The sequence below is a fragment of the Lepisosteus platostomus genome, chromosome 22 (genome assembly GCF_059453375.1).
Source record: "Lepisosteus platostomus isolate fLepPlt1 chromosome 22, fLepPlt1.hap1, whole genome shotgun sequence".
NCBI classification, from domain to species: Eukaryota; Metazoa; Chordata; class Actinopteri; order Semionotiformes; family Lepisosteidae; genus Lepisosteus; species Lepisosteus platostomus.
In genome coordinates, this window is record NC_142632.1 from 9,383,439 (window position 1) to 9,401,744 (window position 18,306).

Here is an 18,306-nt window from a genome sequence, read left to right on the forward strand (position 1 = left end):
GATTTAAATGCACTTCAGAATGAAGTGATGTCACTATAACGTTCTCATTGTACTGTGAACTCTGCTACATGTGTGCCTCTCTACACACAGGAGTGTGGAAATCACACACAGACACAAACACACATATGCATGCTGGAACTGTATTAACATAATAATAAGGTGAAGTCCCTGGTGATGTTAACTGCTCTTGACTAGGGTTATTTAGCTCTACATTCATCATATTCGAAAGCAGATTCTGACAATGACAGCCTGAAAATAAACGATGCAAGGGCTGATTTTCTTCTTTCCCTGCATTCGGGACCTCAATGTGTGCAATAAATACATATATGGTATTATACGCCTGTCCTGGAGTTAACAGGGGTTCAAACACATTGATCTAATCGGCCAGAACTTTCTCCTTTTCTCGTTTTACTCTTTTCCTTATGTTTCTTGTATTCTCTTTCCTCCTAATCAAATAATACATTTGTTCAAGGAGCAAAGATCCCTTTGGTAAAAATAAATGAACGTACGGTATATGTCAATAGCTAATCTGTCCTTCCCTGGATGGATCCACAGTGCCTTCCAACACATCCCAGACACCTTTCTCACCACGTTGGGATGCCTCAGTGGTCCTGCTGCTCATTGTTTTGTGCTTCATTTGGCCTTATTTGTATCACCTAGCAATTTCCTTTTTTGTGTTTTTTTTAAGAAAATGCACTCATCCATCAAAAAAAGCAAAGATCATTGTCCATTCCAAGAGTTCCTGCAGGGGATAGAATAAAGCATGCAATTTCAGTCAGCAGTTAATGTCTAATGTAGAAAGAATAACCTTGTGTCCCGGTGGTCAGCACTGTGACAAAGTGGCCACAAGAAAGGTATTGAACGGCAAATTAACTCAATTTCCTCCTGGTGTTTGTATCTTGACGAGCCAATTTGTGAGAGAAAGACTCCTGTATTTTTAATAAGCACCGAAACCTTTTGAACATTGAGCATTTTGTTTCCATTTTATGATTTCATCCATAGCAACCCTCTGTTAACTTAGCTAACTATCGGTCATTTTTCAGTGCCTTGAACTAGGCCAGGGCTGTCCAGTCCTGGTCCTGGATGTGTGTGTCTGCAGGTTGTCGAGGTCTCTTTAAAGCGGCAGGGACTAAGGAGCTGGGAGGAGCTGTTAAATTGGTCCAGTGAAGCCAGTAACCAATTGCTTTAGCTCATTAAGAGCTGAGTTGGAAGGGAAAGATGCAGACACACCGCCCCCCTGGCTAGGGCCTGAACAGATCTAGGTGATCATGTGCTCAAGAGGGGAAGTGTCATTTGGACACAGGTTGCCAAACAGTCTAAACCAGGATCCCCAGCTGTGCATTTTAAGGGACAAGTAAAGATTAATTCCACACTAAAACAACCTTGGCTGGAGATCCTTCTTTAGGTGTGTCTTTTGTATTGATATACGTGAATATCAGTACTACATCTGACTAATGGATTCGCTTAATTAATACATTACATCTCACTCACAACACACTTACATTTATAAAACGCCAGTAAAAGGCTGATATGAAGTGCTCCACATGTTCTGTCAGCAGTAGATCATCTTTAAACAGCCGGCAGGACTGACAATAACAGATTGCATTGACACAGGTTATTTATCTTGATGATATTAATGAGCTCTCATTATTAATATGTTCAGTGGGAGCAGGACATTAATATCTGTATCATGGAATTATTTATCTGTTTTACCAGATGAAATAATATAATGAATTAATTCTTGTCATATCCATCTTCATATAGATATCCAAGATATTGTAGACATCCTTCAAGTCAGTGACGTTTCACAAAGCGATTTTTTTGAAGTATTGTTGTTCCTCCTAATCAAATAATACATTTATTCCAGGGACAATCCTTTGCAAGTTGCCAGTTGTGAGACAATGTATTTTTTTTCCCTGGGTTTTTCGAGGAGTGCTGAAGGGACAGAATTCCATGGCAGGACAGAATTCCGTCACGATGGCGGAAAGGGGCTCAAACACTGGGAAAGCTGCTGGTTCACTCCACAGATCGCTTCTGATCTTGCGGTTTTGGGACTTTGCTGGGATCCTAGCTGGAGAGCACTGCTCATGCTTGCAGGCCAGTGGGGAGACATCCAGAAGAATGACGTAGAAAGGTGAACTCAACACCTGAGTGCTTGTACCTTTAATAGGCTTCTGATCAGTCGTGACAGTGCTGCTCTGTAGTTCCTTGGCTCTTTGGCTTTGCAGAAAGGCGATCTCTTTCACTTTCTCTAAGGAACGACAGCAGGTATGTCCTGGCTTTGTGACGCTCCTGAGTGGCACAGCTGGCAAAGGTGCTCGCTCTGTGGCCCAGGCATGGCAGGGTTCGAGCCTGGTTATCACCATCACCGGCGGGGACTGAGATTCCTGAAACAGTCGCACACAAGCCCACTGGGACAGGACTGAGATCAGACAGAGATTAGGGCTCCTCTCAGCTAAGAGGACTCCTCTGAGATGCCATTTACTTGCAAAATGGCAGTGATGTGCCAGTTTTTTTATCTTGGGAGGTCATCTTAAAATGCATTCAGAATAACAAAAGTTGACTGTAGAGTTCAGGAAACAGTGTAGTAGTTATTAAGCATTGTGTCAGTGCAGTCCTATGCTAATCTCCTACACATGAACATAGTACAAGTGGCTTCACCCCAGCTTCAGTAACTGTACCATCAAGACCACTGGGGTGCTTGAGCACACACAGTGACCCTGGATTTGCCCCCTTTGTGTCAGCAAGAGACACGCTGCTCTTCCAGCTATACTGCCAGGTGCAGCAGTGCTCTCAACGTGTCAAATGACAAACACACTGCAAGGAGCTTCGGAGGAGCTCGTCCGGGTGTCTCAGCCTCTCCCGAGCAGCGCTGCCGAGTCTGAAACAACTGTAAAAAAAAAACATCCTGTCAGAAAAACTCTCGCAGGGAAGAGAAACCCAGTAGAGCCCTTCAGCGAGCAGTTCTGGGCAATAAAAGGTCAACACCACCAGCTCAAATGTCAGCACTGCCTGTCTTGCTAATGTAAAAAAAAAAATCAAACGGAGAGTCTGCAGTGTCAAGGGTTTAAGTAAATTCGCCCATCCAAATCCCTGACAGCTCTAAAGAGCGCAAATTGTCAGGTACAGGAAAAAGGAAAATTGCCGACAGAAGGAGCAGGGAGTGATGGGGATCTGCAGAGTCTCAGGCTGGATTTTGTTCTCTGCCAGGAAGTACCTGTTTAATAGTCCAGATGAAATCTCCTCCAATCCCGCCAGTACTGCTCAGACGTCAGGCCCGTCTTCACCCTCCACCCCCCCATCCCCAACGGGCACGAAGCAAGAGCAAGCTGACCTCGGCACACCATTGAGCTCCCTTCCGGCCTGCTGGGGAGCTCAGCTCTCCCGGAGGAAAGATGCATCAGAAAGGACAGGCTTCTCTCTCGAGACTCCTCGCCTTCGCCGGCGGTATACCTGGGACCTCCTAGCTTCTGAGCTGCTGCGGTTTCTGTCACTGCTTCTCTTCACCTGGAAGGTCACCAGTCACACAGAAGAGGAGTCCTCAGACCCGCGAGTGAGTGAGGAGCTGTACGTTCAAGCGCCACACGTCTGAGGGCTCTTTCTGCGGCTTGTCTCCAGACCCATCTTTCAGGAGTCATATTCTATATTGCTGAGAAACTTCTGCCCCCTCCCAGCTGGAGTGGTAGAAAGGCAATAGAGTCGGTCGGTAAAATAAACGAAGAGCACTCCTGCTCCCAATTTTCACAATTCCATTTTCACTAGTTTTCTTTTTTGGGTGGTCCAACAACTTGAGGTGAGCGCAGAGGCGACAACTGAGAGAGCGGTCGCGCACCTCCTGTGCTTCTTCTGGGGACACTCGGGGGATATTTCTGAGGGACCCCTCTTCTGGAGAACGGCGGAGGGAATGTTATTTCTGGAGTATTTGTTTTTAAAACGGTGCCACTGGCACTTTGTCAGCGTGAAGGCCTTGGTAGTGTTAGCAAGAAGGAGGATGCCTTCAACCTTGGAGACGTAGGGAAGGAAATGTCACTGTGTTTATTATGCAGTCACTTCAAGATCGTAAAATAATTCCAATGTGTCGTATTTACAGCCTGGCTCCCTGAGCTACTAGACTGCTTGTTTGATAAAAAACAAAAACCAACAAGTCTTGATTTCATAATCTCTCCTTCCAGCCTCTGCTCTCGGTCTCGCGTACTCTTGGAGAAGCTGAGAGTCATGGCCCGAGACTGTAAAACCTACACTTCTCATGTTTGTCCGCCCCTTCAAGATAAACGAGGGTATTTTATCATCTTCAGAAGCCTGCTCCTGTGTGTCCACGGCTTTGCTGGTTTTATCCAGATGGGGGGGGTTGAAGCTGGGGTGAAAAATGATCCCCCATCCTCAGCTGTCAAGATCCGGCCGAAGAAAGAAGAAAATGGACTTTTTCCTCCGAGTTCTGTCCCCTAACTAGTCATAAATCACTGAGGTTACCGAGACAAGGGGCAGGGATAACTGCTGATCTGTCACGGGAGGTAAATGACAGGAGTGACTTTGAGCATCGCTGGAAAGGACGGACTTGGCGGGCGCCTGCGAGCCAGGCTTAATAAAAGACAAGCAGGCCGTCTTCCCAGCGCCCTGCCTCCAGATCATAAGCTGAAATGCTGCAAAGAAAAAGATACCCCCGAAAAGGTGGAAGCATAGAAAAAAATGCCCGCTAAGCATCGGCCCGTAAAATATCATTTCCTATATTTTCGGTCAATAAACCTGCTGCTCTGAGATGGATTGATCCAGCCGTTCCTCTAGGAGCGGATGTGCTCTGAGTCTCTCTCTCAGCTCACTGTTCTCAGCAGGAGGCTCAGAAGACCAACACTGCCCTCTGGTGGTTCGGTGAGAGAAAAGACGAGTTTCCTAAACCTTTAGGTAAGTACTTGTATAGAGAAAATAGAGACCGTTGGAGAAGTCCACCCCATGCTTCTGATCTGGAAAGTCTTAAATTACAGGAGAGCCCATCTTGGTTAGGTGCTTCAGTCTCATTCAGACCAGTCAGGTTCGTTGTGTCGTGCTAGTGGGGCCAGTAGGGGGCGCTCACCCTGCGGTCTGTGTGGGTTCTAATGTCCCAGTATAGTGACGGGGACACTTTATTGTAAAAAGGCACCGTCCTTCTGATGAGATGCAAAGCCGAGGTCCTGACTCTCTGTGGTCATTAAAAATCCCAGGGTGTTTCTTGAAAAGAGTAGGGGTGTAACCCCAGTGTCCTGGCCAAATTTCCCCCTGGCCCTTACCAGTCATGGCCTCCTAATACTCCCCATCTCTGAACTGGCTTCATCACTCTGCTCTCCTCCCCACTGAGAGCTGGTGTGTGGGGAGAGTACTGGTGCATCATCCAGGTGGGGCTGCACACTGGTGGTGGTGGAGGGGATCCCCATTACCTGTAAAGCGCTTTGAGTGGAGTGTCCAGAAAAGCAGAATTATTATGATGATGATGATTATTATTACTACTACTACTACTACTACTACTACTACTACTACTACTACTACTACTACTACTACTACTACTAGATTCACTATCTTGTCTCCTGGACAACACACAAATGTGAGAACACGCCCTCAGGCCTCCTAGCAGTCCGGCACACATTCTGTAGTTTTCAAGCACTGAAACAGCAGCACTTGGGTCCAGGGTTCAAGGCCAGACAGGGGGCGACGGGAAGACTTGTGTGTGTGAGTGTGTGTGAGTGAGAGTCCTTCAGGTGAGGCCTGTTCTGCCCCTGGAGGGTGAGAACAGGCCAGTGTTCTGGGAGAGCCAGCTGACTCTGTGTGTGTGTGCCAGCTGACTCTGTGCTGAGGACGTCGTGTTCTCTATGGGCTCTGGGCTGTAGAGGACTGTTGTCCTGCTCTGTTCGTCCTGTGCAGTTTTGCTTGAAAGGCCAAGTATTTTCAAAACCATGCCATTGTGCCTGTTGATTGTGATTTATTGTGTTTTTTAAAGCACTAATTTTCTATTATAGATGAGATTTATTACTTTTTATGTCTGAACGTGCTTTCTTGCTTGTTAAACGGACAGCTGAAACACTGTGAGAAACTGTAAGTGTCCATGGCTGAAGCTGATAGTGTTTTCCCTGATTATCAAAGCCTTTTATTCAGAATCATTATTTCTGATTTACATTGTGCTTATCCGATGTTAAAAGAACCAGGAAAACATATGGAAGTTATTAAAAGCTTTTTGGTTTCGGTGCAAAATTACATTTGCTTCTTCTAATCAAAATACTCTGGCTGATTTTGCAACATTATGCTGAACCAGAAACAACTTCGTTTATCACGGCCGAGCCTACATTGTTTCGTTGCCAAAATCAAGTTTTCGTCGCAATTATGCAGAGAGAAGCAGAAAGTTGGGTTGTTGCGGGGAAAAAAAAAAAACTTTTACAACTTTTAAACTTCGTACTGCGCTCAGGATAAGCGCCGGCAACCCGTTGTTTCCGAATGACCCGGGGTCATGAGACCTGCCGAGAAGCAGCACAATGCTCTCGTTGTTATCCTGTACTTTGTCATCCGTCTGTGAGGCCGTGCTGTTTGTCTGGAGGTTTTACTACGGTAAACCGCAAAGAACGTGTGAAAGCACCTGTACGCTTTCAGTCATTATGTAATGGACGAGTCACCGATGAATGTCTGCGACCCCGTCTGCAGAAGGTTACTTGGCATCGGTGTTTCCGGTGTGCGGTATTTATCCCCGCGTTGGCACAAAAGAGGGGCTCCGACGTGCCCCGGCAGCGCTAGAGAGAAGGGGTGACTAACGCCGCGGGCGTGGCTGGGAAGCGCGCATGGTTTGGAAAAGGTGTCGCTAGTCATTCCTTCGCCATTGGTGTCCGCGTCGTGTTTGATCATGAGGGTCGTTCTGTAAAGCGCTTTGAGGAGCCACCTTTAAAGGCGCTATATTTAAAATAAAGTTTTTGCTATTATTATTTAAAACTAGGGTAAAAACTTTACTGTAGGCGCATGCGTACCTTTGCTGCAAACATACTTAGGGTGGAACGGTGGCTCTGTGGCGAAGGATCTGCGCCTGTGGCTGGGAGGTTGCCGGTTCAAATCCCGCAGCCGGCAGAGGAATCCTACTCCGTTGGGCCCCTGAGCAAGGCCCTTCACCCCAACTGCTCCAGGGGTGCTGTATAAATGGCTGACCCTGCGCTCTGACCCAGGCTTCTCTCCCTGTCTGTGTGTCTCATGGAGAGCAAGCTGGGGTATGTGAAAAGATAATTCCTAATGCAAGAAATTGTAAAGGGTTAATAAAGTGATGTTATTATTAGTAGTATGTTAGTGTTAGTATTAGTATTAGTATTATAATACTTTGTCTCAATCCAAGTGCGGAGCTGTTCGAGAATGTGATTTGTTTTAATCCGGTGGAGATTCACTGCCCTCTAGTGGAGCAGTGCCGTATCTACATCAGACGAGATTGTTCACACCGGCTGCAGGAGAGGAAGGTGCTCGGGTTTGCGAGTAACGACACGGGGAGCCCAGCGGCCTACTTCACAGGGAATAATTTAAAGTAGTCCCCCCAAAAAACAAACAACAACACTGCATGCCTGTGGGAAAGGGGAAGAAAGAGGAACAGGTGCAGACAGAACATTCAGACTCCTCACAAGGAGACACTGAAGCTCAGAATCAAACCTGTGACCTTGGGGATGCGAAGGTTTTAAAGGTTCCGTTTTATCCGAAATTCATCTCGAGAGATACAGAATCTTTTCCGGGTGGCCTAAACGTCTGCTCTGTAGTTGAAACAGCGTGCAGAGCCTTGACAAGCAAGGGGGTTGAAATCTGGTTTGTTTTGCCTTCTCTGCCAATCCAGTAATTTGTCTATTAAATCAGCATCTCGGTTCCGTTGTCCCAGATCGAATGAGATTGAAAAGGCCTTTTACTTTCTTAAGAAGTCGTAAAAAAACCTCTCCCCCTGGCTGCGGTCTGACTCACAGACAGACAGACAGAGCTGGGGGGTGAGGAGAGAGAGGCGCGTTCCTGCTCGCTGGGTTTTTTTTTTATTGGGTCGTAAAGCTGTGCCGACCGGCAGGTTTCTCTCTCCGTCCCTCAGTCTGTCTGTCAGAGGGTGAGTCAGGCCGCGCGGCTCTGATTCCCGCTCTGAAGGAGAGAGGGAGAGAGAGAGAGGGCGCCGGGTTCCGGGTGAGAGTGGAGAGGAAAGTACGCCCCCTCCCTAACTCCCACACACACACACCACCTCCCCCGGCCCAGTCCTCCCCTGAGTTCCGGGAACAGCATCGCTCCGCTGCTCCTGTTCCTATCACTGCATCCCTCCTGGGGGGGGGGGGGCCGTGAAACCCGCCCACAGCCCCCCGAGCGAGCAGCTTTCGACGGCAGGCCTGTCCCAACGGCCCGAACCGCTGCCCGGGTCCTGGCACGCCACTTCAAACACGGCTCGCGCCGTCCGGAGGGGAATTCTGGGGCCGTGCAGCCAACCTGCCCCTCCTTCGCCGAAAACAGAACGACTGTTGATGTCACAACGGCAGGCACCCCTCCCCAGAAGAGCGGCGTCAGAAAGTACAGCTAATTCGCGCGGGTGTTGCAGTGCTTTTTTGTTTTGGGCTCATCTGGTGGAGGAAAATGGTGTCGGGGGCCGGTTTAGTGTCAGACATTTCAATTTCATTCCTCTTCGTTGGGCTTTTTGTGCTGCAGCACTCAAGGCGGTGCTTGTAACGGCTGTTTCTTCTCAGTAGCCCTCTTCAATATCATTTCATTCGCTTTTTTTGTGGGGAGGGGTTGTTTTTCACGTCTGTCTGTTTGCAGTCCAGCCCAGTGTGTCATATCTTGTCAGTCCATTTCCTTCCTGTTTGTCGGCTTGCTCTTTGTTTGAGGCAGGCCAGAGTTTTCTCTAAACCATTCAGGGGTAAAATTTTAATAGGGGGAGAATGGCCAGAGCTGGGAGCCGGGAGCTAAGCGTCTCCCTCGCTGTTTGGCGGCAGCCCGCTGGTTGTCATGGCACCCGGGCAGTGAAAGCCACCGGTCACATGATCCAAGGGACAGGAGGAGGGCGGGACTCAGTCCCCAGGGGGGACCACACACTGTGGATCATTAGGAAGGTGCTGTCCTGGCAGATGATGACCAGAGGCCAAGAGATCGGGGGGCGGAGGAGGAGTAGCACAGCGGCTCACAGCTGGCCTCCTCCTGCGTGCACAGTAGCGCCCTCGTGCTGTTTGCCAACAGCTGAAAAGACACTGCTGGGACACACACGCACAGCCAGTTCATCGCTTATTCCTGCCCGTGCCTTGATTTTCTGTCCAGATCCAATTGGGATTCGAATGAAGGCGAGGACATGGCAGTGCAAGCAGGTCAGTCTACAGTGTTGGAGGTGCTGTGCTGATTAGGATGCATAGGTGTCAACTGAACGTGAGATAGGATATGAACAAGAGAAGATCTTTCAGCCCATCTCGGCCAGTTTGGTCGTTCGGAATTGACTGATCCATTTCATCCAGCCGTTTCTTAGAAGAAACCAAGATTTCGGCTCCAACAACATGTCTGGTTAGCTTGTTCCAGACCCCCACAGCCCTTAGTGTAAAGAGGTGCCTGCTGTTGTCAGATTGCACCTCCACAAACATGCTTGAACACCTTTGTCTGTTGGAAGGATCCCCAGGGCACTGTAAGGCCGACGCGTTGCTGGCGCACACAGTAAAATGCAGCTTTCACTGAATGAAATGAAGAAAGAGTCTTTCCTTTCCTGGGTCCTGGGCAGTGTTTGTTTTCCCTGGACTCTTTGTGAGCCTGTGCTGTGTTGAGGTCCAGATGAAAATGAAGTGGCTGTGAAGGGGGTGGTTTTGGCCCAATGCACAAGAAAGAAGTGTCTGAAATGTGTGCATGTTGTTGATGTCAGGCACCATGCTGAATGCCTGTGTGCTCATTTTTGTGTCAGATTATTAATTACATCATTATCATATCTCGATTCTGTGTGGCTAATTCTACCGCTGTGCAGGATCATTCATATGTTCAAATTGCAATGAAACTCTTATTTTTGGGAGTCTTCCTTCATGCTCAGCAAGGGGGGGAAATGCAGGGGCGCACAAGGAGGAAATGATTTCTTGCAAGCCTGCAATACTTTAGCCACACGGCACTGTCTTTATAAATCTGTTTCTCTGCTTCTGAGCGCGAAATGTCACTTTTCACCTGTATGACAAGCAAAGGCATGCTCCCGATTTCTCAGAAACTGTGAAGAACATAAATGACAAGAATCTGTACTGTAAGAGCATTCCTGAGTCCCACTCCCTAAGTCACGACTATAAAATAGCTGAAACATAGCTGTGCTCCATCATAAATACAAACCGACAGCGGTGCTGACAGCTTCTTCCTGACTGCTTGCGAGGGTCAGAGGTCGAGTGGTGGAAATACTGTATATTCCCTAACGCTGGGATCAGGCCTGCAGGCAGTCCATAGGTGAGCCTTCATGGAGGGATCTTACAGTACTTAATTGTGAGAGGGAAGCACTTTTCACAAGATGATTCTCCTCTGCTCCTTAGAGCATGGTGCCAGTGGCATTGCCTTTCAACGCAAAGGAGGAAAGAAGCATTTGAATTGCTTAATTTAGGAATGTATTAATTAAAAGCTGCAAAATCCAAACTCTAGGGGTATTATGCTGGTGGGTATGATGATTTTGCCGAGCTGAAAAGCTTTTTAGTGTCTTTATGTGAAAATAAAAGACTGTTATGCACAGTACAGCAATGCACCATACTGAAATGTTTTCTTCCTATATTTTTTCATGAGAAGACGTGACAAGAAAAACCTGCCCTTCTGCAGGAAAGAACTCGTCCCCTTCGTAGTGAGTTCCCTGTGCAAAAGAGGCTAGCAGGAAGTGTCGGTATTTATTAGGCAGTATCATGCTTTATTATTCACTTTGAAATCTGAAACCTTTACAAGCACCCTAATACTTTGTGAATTTAGCTAAGGGAATAACAAATCAATAACTGAGTTGAAAGTTCTGATCACATTATCTAACTTTCCTTGATTAAAGGTGTAGGGCCATTCATTGTATATATCCTTTGACCTTACTATATATACTGTAATACCATACAGTTGTATTAGCCAGTGTCTAGACTGTACTGTCAGTGTACTTTTGTTGTTTGTTATTTCTACAAACGTTTGACCTATCATATGACACTGAAACTATGTAATCTTAACAGTTATGCAGAAAATTCAACGGATCATTAATAAAGCATTGATCCCAAGCTGATTTTAAAGGAGTGCACTCGTTATTCTGTCCTGTAATATGAGGATACGTCATACATACCTTATCTTTGGCCTCTATATACGTTTCATATTAAATATTATTAAAATCATTCCAGGACAACTATTATTTGCATAAGATGCCTAATCTAGTTGTGTTTACAATGGTTAACTCCGGTAAGCATTTTCCAAATTCCAGATTAAAAATGGGAAATGTTTTGTTTTCGAAAATATCACATTTATTTCTTTACAAAAGAAAACAAATCATCAACACAATCATGCAACAAAAAGAAGAATCACAGTTGAAAAAAAAACTGCTACACATCTGAGTTCCTTTGTCTTGGGACTGAGATTCCCACCTTTCCCTTTTCAGTAACTTAGGTGTCCAGCCTCCAGCTGGGTTAGTGCTGTAGGTTGAACTTTAGGGACTGTTCAAAGGCTTGTGCAGTTTCTTACCATGGAGTACAGGCTTTGAGTTTTAACAAGCTGATATCACTCATTTCACAGCTTCATAGAACACTTGTGTGCATTGGTACTGCAGTACTTTCACTCTTTGTACATACAAAGATTCAATGGATACAGCCTGCACATCTTCAGTTTTTAAAAAAAATGCCCGATTCCTCTTGCTATGACAATCTTAACCGATTTTCTTGTTGGGCTCCTGTTTCATTCATTGCAAGCGTAACAAAAGGCGACCGGGCTACCTGTGGGAAATGTCTTAGCCTCTTTTTTTTTCCCCCCACGGCCTGTGAAAATATGCACCACACATTACAGTCTCTGTCATTTTTTTGGCTGTGCACTTACATTGAGCAAACAAAGCGCGTGCCGGCGCCCTGGCCGCTGTCTGTGTGCGAGTCTCCTGCGGTCAGTGCATGGGGAGGGACTGCTGGTAGCCGGTGCCTTGCAGGTAGCTGAACTGCCAGGAGAAAGGCAGGGTGGGGGACGCCTCTGGGTAGCTGTCCATGTGGTTGTGGTGGCAGGTGGTCCTCACCCCAAACTGGCAGCCAGTGCCCCCGCCGCTGCTGTAAAAGTTGGGGCTCCGGATGTCGTCTCGGGGGCTTCCGAAGTGTCCGTGTTGCAGGTAGAGGGGGGGCTCCGGGGAGTAGCAGGCGTAGTGGGGCGGGGGGGAGCAGGGCGGGCCCAGGTGGCCGGCCGCGTCGGCGTACAGCTGCTCGGGGGACACCTGGAAGGCCTGGGGGTGCCCCGCGGGCTGCGGGGGAGCGGGGAAGGGCCCCTCCTCCGCCCGGGGGGGCTCGGGCCGGCCGTGGCACTCGGCGTGGCCGCAGGGCCGGCCGGCGGCCGGCTGGGCGCGCAGGAAGACGGACAGCGCGGAGATGCGGTTGATGGCCCGCCGCAGCGTGGCGATCTTGGAGAGCCGCTTGCCGTTCAGGTCGTGCTTGAGGGCCATGCGCAGGGCGTTGAAGGCCTGGTTGTAGTCCAGGATCCTCTTCCTCTCCCGCACGTTGGCGGCCACCCGGCGGGCCTTGGAGCGCACCGGCCGGCTCCTCTTCTTGGCCCTGGCTTCGTCCGGCTCGCTGGGGCAGCTGGAGGAGCTCTCACTGTCCCGGGACGGCTTCCCGGTCTCGCCCTCACGGGCCAGGAGACTCCCCTCCAGCTCCTCTTCGGAAAACTCTGACTCCGTTAGGCTGGCCCGGCTGGTCATGGTGCCGCTCCTCTCTCCTGGACTGGGCTGGACTGGGCTGGACTGGGCTGGGATTTCCTCTTGACCTGCGCCTGCAGTTAGCAGCTCTCTGGGATCATGTGCTCCCAGCAGTCAGGAGCCTTCTCTTCTGTGCCTGTACCGCCGAGTGCTCGCCTCTCCTTCCTTTTAAGATGTGAGCTGCTTTTTAAGGCTGGCCTCTATTGTACCACATGGTACAATTGCCTATAAAGAAAGGTGTACTCTGTGTTTATTAGTGCCCTCCAGGCAAACATGGGAGAACATCAGTTCACTCTTCAGACACGCCCCAAACTTTTTTTTTTGCGACACATGAATTCAGGGCACTGTACAGTTTTGCAAATCTCATTTCAGGTGAGTACGCCATGAATGAAGAGTGATTCGCGCAGCTCTGCTCGCACCCATGTGGAAAAGGGTCTTGGAGGTTTCAGTGGGGCTGAAATATGGTGCCATGAGTGATATGTTGGGAAATATGACTGTGGTGTGAAACTGGCTGCAATATTATTAACTGGACATTCATGTCAAGGGAAAAGACCAAGCAATACTTTAGCAAATATTAAAAAAGCATCCAAGATACCTAGCAGATACTCAGTGATCAGACCTCCATTAATATAAAAGTGCCTCTTGAATGGAGAAAAATTAGTCGGGGTGCCAAATTTAACCTTTTATGAGCAACCCCTCTGTTCTGGAATGTGTGTAATGGAGAATGGCTGAGACATGAAATACATTACCTGTAACCTTAAGCTTAATTGGCAGTTATTAGCTTGAAAAATGTCTGCTGTTAGAGTACAGAAAATGGAGGAGTTTAAACGCAAGGATTAAGACAACTCTTAAGAAAAATAAGGATTATGTTTAATTTTGTATGCATAAACTTTTTCAACAATATGGAAAGCCACTATATAGCTTGTATTGGTTGCATATTTTACATACAAATGATATGATTTAAAAATCTGAAAAGGTATTATAGACCTTCCGGAGCTACCTGTGGTAGCTCAGACAGCAGGGGTGTCTAGCTCCTGCCCGGAAGGTCCCGGGTTCAATCCCAGGTAGGGGCAAGCGATGGAGTTTGCTCTGATTCCTTCCAGATGGCTCCCAGGTCCAACTCAGCCTGCTTTCCAAGTGAGTACCGGGGGTTAATCCTTCTGGGGGTGACAGGCTGACCACATCACCTCCACCTCCAGTGTCGGATGGTCAAGAAAAACAGTGGCCCTTCCCCTCCATTCCCCATGGGCCTTTATGGCCTGGAAACGGACCTGCCTACCTATTATAGACCTTATAGAAATTATAGGCTATATATTATAGAAGTTGTAGGCTCTTATAGGTACATACAGTACTATATTTAAAGCGATATTATTGTGTCCCCTCCTGTCATCCATCATCAAGGTTTTTCTTATTGCAAAGTGCAGAACCTGCATCCACAAAACCCGAGTTAATGAAACACATAAACTCCTGTGCTTTCCAGTTGCCTTAAACTGACTTCAGAAAGTCATCTGAAGTGGGAGTTATCGTATTAAACATTTTTTCAGTTCTCTGGTTTCACAAACAAAAACTAGCATGCTTGTTTTATTTCACCTTTAAACACACCTTGCACCCAATTTAAAAAGCACGGCGAATATTTTAGAAGATTATGATTCTTAGCCATTAGCACAGTTGAAAAGAAAAAAAAGTGAAACTCGAATCTCATCACTTCCTTTTGTTACGAAAAGTCTGGACAGCATCAGTGTCTTCTGAGCTGATCGTGGGAGTCCTGTGAAAAATGGACTCGGGAGACTCATGACAAATTGTAGCTTTATCAGATAACCAAAGTTTTATTAATGTGCTTATACACCTTATACAAAGAGGGGAAAAGAACACTTATCTTGCATGATCTAGACGATAGATTTCTCTACAGCTGCAATTAGCAGCGTCCTATTTGCAGATCACTTCTCTCCTGTAGCTGCTTTGAAGGACAGGATAATTTGGGTGTCTGTTGTTGCAACAGCACCATAAATCAGGCTCAGATCTCCCTCGGGACAAGAACAGACATGGGCCAAGACTTCAAAGGTGGGGAAAAGGAGCAGAAATATTTTACAATTATCACCTGCGATAGCTGTTGGCTTAAGTGATCACCCCTGTGCATTAAATATTTTTTTTTTTCCCTGTGAATGTGAGCTGGTTTGAAGTGAGCGGAACCATTTGTCCAAATTAATAGATTACCATCCTGGCCAAATAAAAGGAACCTGGCTGAGCGTGATTTACTGGGACCAGGGCTGTTCACGAAAGGGTGCCACTTATCTTTTTTTTTTTTAAGATCTGTCATTTTCTTCCCCTTGGAAATTCTTCCGCAGGTTTTTTTTTCCCCCCCGTCCTGTGGCTGAGGGGTATCTTTTATTTTCCTGCCCGTCTTTTTCTCCGTTTTTTTTTTTGTGTGTGAAGCTCTTTGCGTTCAGTGCAGCGGGCAGGGCTGGTGTCCGCTGTCCCGGCTCTCCCTGCGGTGCACGAGTCTGGCCCTTTCTCCACTCGGACTCCAGCGCGGAATCTGCACCAGCGATCGCAGACTCGCGCGGAAAACGAAAATGTTTTGCCGGTACCGTAGTTTCTCTTCCTGTCGGTTCTCGCTCTTCCCAGTGCAGGGCATCGCTGGCTCTGAAGACGGCGATGGAAAGTCAGGGGAGTTCGGATGGAGTGGAGGTGTAAGAACTAAAAAAAAAAAAACAGAAAAGCTTCTCTTTCTTCTCATTCTTCTAAGGCACTGTCATTAAATCGGGGATTAGTGCTTTCGGGAACGTTTAAAATAGAATTTACAGCTTCACTCCAAAGAACATGGCTTCAAGCCATTTCAGAGCACCCTGCAATCCAAAGGGCTGATGTTAAACCATTATCTAACAATCAGTGCTCTAATCATGCCCATTGTTGTCCCATTATATGAATAGCGGGTGCAGTTCTCTCCTTTCTGTGGGCTGCAATGAGGCCTAAAATGCCCTGGACACAACATCTCGAGTGGGCTGACAGGATAGCATACTCCTGATTTTATCAGAGGTGGAGGTGCTATTACCCGGGAGGGAGAAAGAGGGATCTCCCATTGAGGACATTGCTTCCTGCCTGGTTAATAGACTGCTTTCGTTTTTATTACACAAAGCACACAGCTGACCATCCAGGCAATTGCAGCGTTCATTGCAGGCATTGCAATTGGGAAGATCATACCTGGAATATAATCAATTAAGACTCACGAGGGAGCCCGGAGCTGCTGAGGAATTGTCTGGAAAAAAAACCAACAACATTTCCTTGCATTTGACTAAATTCCATGCTAATCGCCTCCTGGAGATTGAATTGGTCAGCTGAAGCTTTTATCCAGACAGGGGTGGTCATGCAGTCAGCGGGAAGCTTAGCAGAAGGGCTTGCAATGCTTGGGGCTGCAAGCAACATGAAGTGAAATGTGTGCCTTCAAGACACGAGCACGTATGTGACATGGAAGCCATGCACAAGCCATGCATAACTTTTCAGCTGTGCTCAGGTTTACCTGTATTGAACCTTTATGTGGCCGCAGCACCAGCTCGGGGGGTCTTCCCATCTCCTTCTGCCGCAACTGAAACTGTGAAAGATGGTGCTTGTTTCAAACAGAATTCTTACTCCTTTCTCAGCTTTAGTGTCTTTTTGAATTTTTGTTCACTGTTCACAGCAAAGGGCTATAAACATCACTTCAAGAACGTAAGGGTCACAAAGTACTGGCTTCAGCAGCATAGTTGGGCAGCTTGTTTCAGACTCCCACAACCCTTTGTGTAAAGAAGAGCCTCCTGCTCTCGGGTTTAAATGCACTTAAGTACTTATGTTACTGTGTTTGTCTCCTTTCGTTAACACGCTGAAATCTAGGCATTTCTGCTTTTCTTTCTGACGGTTTAGCCTCATCATCTTTGTAGTCGAGTGGCTGTACTCTCACTGGGACGCTGATCATCACCCCTGTGCAGAAGGGTGCACTGTGGCTGTAGGTTCAGGGTTGTGCTTTGAAATTAATTGGCTGTAGTTAGGAACCCCTGCAAAGCCTTCAGCAGAGCAGTGATTTTGAATGATCATAAAAGCATCTCGGTATGGAATTGTTCACTGTGTGTTTAAAAACATTTGGCCTGAGAGACAGTACTAAAGCATTTTGCCCTTGAATCTGAAGTGAGAAAGAAAAAAAGATATTTAAAGCCTTAAAATGCGAGGTAGCCTAACCACTGTTTTTGTTTGTTGTAGAATTTGCTCTTAAAACATGGTGTTTTTCCAATTACCATAGCAATTAAAATTCACAAGATGTAATTGGTGCTGGAATGTCTCTAGTCTGACAAGTAAATGATGGTGTGTTTGAATTTCTCGTTACTTGTTGTACAGGATTAAAAAGTTTTAAATGTATCAGAGACGTCAGGCCTTTCGTGATGTTTTTGTTATTGGAAGAATAGCGCAGTGGAATATTAGGAGAACATTACAACATCAGTCTTCCTTTTTGTTCTGCAATTAGAAGATAATTTGTAGGTCGGGTAAAATATACTAGTCCCTGCATTCCGTCATAGCATTTTCACTCTGTAATTTGAAATTAGTTGTACAAACCATAACCTTCGCATGCTAATTATGGGTTGCCTCGTGGGCAGGAGGGGGACAGCATAAATGCAGTTTTAAATAAGCAGATCTTTCCCAGAGAGTTGCTTGCACATAGCAGCTGTGTTCCTAGCTAGCCTAGCCTGAACACAGTAATCCCGGCCCAGTTAGAAACAGAATCACTGCTGGGCCTCATTCAGGACACTAACACTGCTGCCACTTCAGCAGCAGCAAAGGCTGAACCTCAACACTGGAAAATGCGACCTGCCCTCTCCAAATCGTTCTCTTCAAGGGTTAACGCAGCTGTTTTAAAGTTCAAATGTGACCCACCCACACCACATCAGGATCATGAAGGGTTAATGCAGCCAGTGAACAGTTAGCAGGTGACCTGTAGCTCCAAAGTAATTGATTCTGGCTGTTCATCCTGAGTTAATGGAAGACCATCTCTGCAAAATGCAGACAGAAATATTGGCGAGGGGCCACTTAAAGTTTTCTTTCTAAACTAAACTTTCCACTTAAAATTTAATGTCATAATTTTCTTAAAACATTTTTGTCTCATTGCTGTAAGTTCACAAACAGTGAGTGTATCATAATTTAGGGCATATTTTAGACATGCTGTATATTTCATAGAATCTCAGATTTTCTTTGAAATACAAGAAATGGAAACAGAAGTCATTTTAATTTGCTACAGTGGTGTACCCTAACAGTAAACCATTTAAAAAAGCAGGTATTACTCATAACATTAAATTATTATTGTGAGTTAAACTCCAAAATCCCAACTTTGGGAGGTCCAGTGATATATTCCTTGATTGTGCCCTCGTTCAAGGCTTTCAGCTGCTGTGAACAGTGGAGTAGCCCTGCACATTCTGTGAAGCTTTTACGCCTAC

The 18,306-nt window shown here is 46.7% G+C and overlaps 1 protein-coding gene and 1 long non-coding RNA gene across 4 annotated transcripts in view; one reads left to right on the forward strand and one right to left on the reverse strand.

Annotated features, from left to right (window-relative positions):
- The window catches only part of LOC148643398 (uncharacterized), a 227,296-nt gene that overhangs the window by 196,367 nt on the left and 12,623 nt on the right, over positions 1 to 18,306 (forward strand). The gene's annotated exons all lie outside the window — the stretch shown is intronic.
- On the reverse strand, positions 11,407 to 13,044 carry LOC148643400 (class A basic helix-loop-helix protein 9). The gene has a single exon (XM_088616058.1). It carries the CDS (start codon positions 12,851 to 12,853, stop codon positions 12,056 to 12,058), a length of 798 nt encoding a protein of 265 aa, XP_088472184.1. The 5' UTR covers positions 12,854 to 13,044; the 3' UTR covers positions 11,407 to 12,055.